The sequence below is a fragment of the Cajanus cajan genome, chromosome 7 (genome assembly GCF_000230855.2).
Source record: "Cajanus cajan strain Asha chromosome 7, NIPB_CcT2T_4, whole genome shotgun sequence".
Taxonomy (NCBI): Eukaryota; Viridiplantae; Streptophyta; class Magnoliopsida; order Fabales; family Fabaceae; genus Cajanus; species Cajanus cajan.
Genome location: NC_138523.1, coordinates 46,981,678 through 46,984,125, shown reverse-complemented (window position 1 = coordinate 46,984,125; position 2,448 = coordinate 46,981,678). Strand labels below are relative to the sequence as shown.

Below are 2,448 nucleotides of genomic sequence, written 5' to 3'. Positions count from 1 at the left end.
GTTGTGAAATGGTTTAAAAAAATGTAAACCTTATCCTTACTTTATGTATATCTCTCTATAACTGGAAAGTTTCAGCACCGAAGAGGATATACCCTCTTTACATTGTTAGTGCATTAAATTAAAATGATAATATACGTATAATAATTATTTATACAACACCTTTTTTTTCTTCTTCTATTTTTCGTAACATAATCATTTAGTTCATTACATTTAAAACTTCTCTCTTTTATTATTGTTTTTTTTTTAAATTTATTTTTAAAAATTATAACATTATTTTATCGTTGTTTATATATAATAGTTTTATTTTATTTTTTAAATAATTTGATTAGCATTTTATTTTTACTTATTATAATATTAGTTATTTTTAATATCATTTTTATTATAATTTCAAATTTTTATATAGATGTCTAATTTATATATATATATATATATATATATATATATATATATATGAGGGATGTTATAATTATACCGGTATAACTTTTACTAAATATTACACCACTCAATAACTTTATATAAAATGTTAATTTCGTAAATCCAACCGTTAGATTGAAAGTTCTTTACTCTTAGATCATATATACAAAATTTTATATTAATCCAAGATGATTTGATACTTTATTCTTATAAAACAAAATTGACGTAATATATTCATTTCAAAATATACTAAAATATGAACACTTTGATCATCTTTAAGTTATTCTTCAATTTTAACAAAATTTAATATACACATATAAATTGATATGAACTTTCAATCTAATAGTTAAATTTACAAAATTCATATTTAATAATATAAAGTTATTGAATGGTATAATACTTAATAAAAATTATATCGTTATAATTATAACCTTATATATATATATATATATATAGTCTCAAGTGTAGAGGTAATCATGAATGAGATACTATTCAACATTAAATGTGAGTAGTAATACCTCTTCGAATGGAGATTTGAACTTTAATTTATAATTGTAAGAGATTAGTCCTTTCTATTAGACCTAATTTCGTTGGCATTTCTCTCTCTATAGTTTATATATATTATATTAAATTATACGAAACAAAATAGCAAAAATATTTGACAAAAAAATGTATGTGGTTAAGAGATGAAATAGTGTAGCTGAAATACTTCCTCATCCAATATTATTCAGCATGCATGTGAAACTAATTTGTTTAAGTATTTGCATAACATTGGTGTGTATTACAAACTAAATTTGAGATAAGTTGAAACAGTATGAAAAGTAAAAGCTTGAATCTTGTTTTAGGAAATTGACCAGCTGAATTGCTAAATGATATTTAATAACGTTCCCTAAGCAATGGACAAGAAGTATTGATGCTGAAATGAGGCAGATGGTTCATCTAGACATGGAGGGTGGCATCCTTGGAGGAGCATTTGGTGGCCCAATCCAACCTGCATATATATATTTTTTTAGCAATATCTTAGATAACTAAATATTTTATTTGACTCGTAAATAATAAAGAAAAGTATGTGGATATATATATACCTTTGGAAGGGTTGAAACCTCTTGCTTTGAGCTCAGCATGTTGTTGGCACAAAGCACATGGATCGCAGCAGAAACTGACACAGCAATCACAACAGGGTTCAGCTGGTAACCCAAACTTATCTCTCATTTTCCCTCTGTAAAGACACGAGTACAGCCAGTGACACGTCACCAACATGAGTAACCCATACGCACACCCTTGTCCAACGCAAGCTAATCAAAAACCACACAAACACACATATATATATATTAATTAGATATATATCACAAACCAAACTATGATCACATGTTATTTCATTCATCTTACAACTACGCCCTTCATCCACAACTTCTGCAATTTGGCCAAAGGTGATGCACGGGAGACAGCATGTTATCAAACCTGCATTATTATTAATCAGTTCAAAATTAATCATGCAAAAATGAATATACCTCTATATAGATATATAGATAGATTATAGATAATAGATGTTACATGTTAGAGGGTCTTCTCCACAGCTACAGAAATCAGCTGACCATTTGGGAGAGGAAGAACGACCACCAACCATGTTTCAGATACAAAGAAATTCAATGTTTAAGAAGAGAGGATGAGGTTCTTCAACTTATTCAACTCTGGTTGTTCATATAAATACCCAGTCCAGTCCACAGTCAACAATTAATATATATGTATTGAAAACATCGATCCACTTTATCAAAATGGTTTATGCAATTGTCGATCGCTATTTAATTTAATACATGCCGGACTTCATCAAACATACAACGCCATCTGGATTTCATGCCTTAATTATTTGTCTTCTTTTCCTTCCACTCATTCTGCCGTTTCATCACTCCTTACTAATTCACATTTTTTTTACATCTTATTTTTTATTCTCTTACTCTCACTTTTTTTTTTAATTATGTTATTATATGAAATATTCATGATAAAAAATAATCATTAATCTCCGTAGAAAATTAC

The 2,448-nt window shown here is 27.5% G+C and overlaps 1 protein-coding gene across 1 annotated transcript; it reads right to left on the bottom strand.

Moving 5' to 3' along the window:
• Positions 1–1,128: 1,128 nt before the first annotated feature.
• Positions 1,129–2,171, bottom strand: LOC114916437 (cell number regulator 10). Its single transcript, XM_029273126.2, has 4 exons — positions 1,969–2,171; positions 1,804–1,875; positions 1,500–1,709; positions 1,129–1,405 (listed from the first exon to the last, which is right to left on the bottom strand). Exons 1-4 carry the CDS (start codon positions 2,039–2,041, stop codon positions 1,350–1,352), a joined length of 411 nt encoding a protein of 136 aa, XP_029128959.1. The 5' UTR covers positions 2,042–2,171; the 3' UTR covers positions 1,129–1,349.
• Between the last annotated feature and the right edge of the window lie 277 nt (positions 2,172–2,448).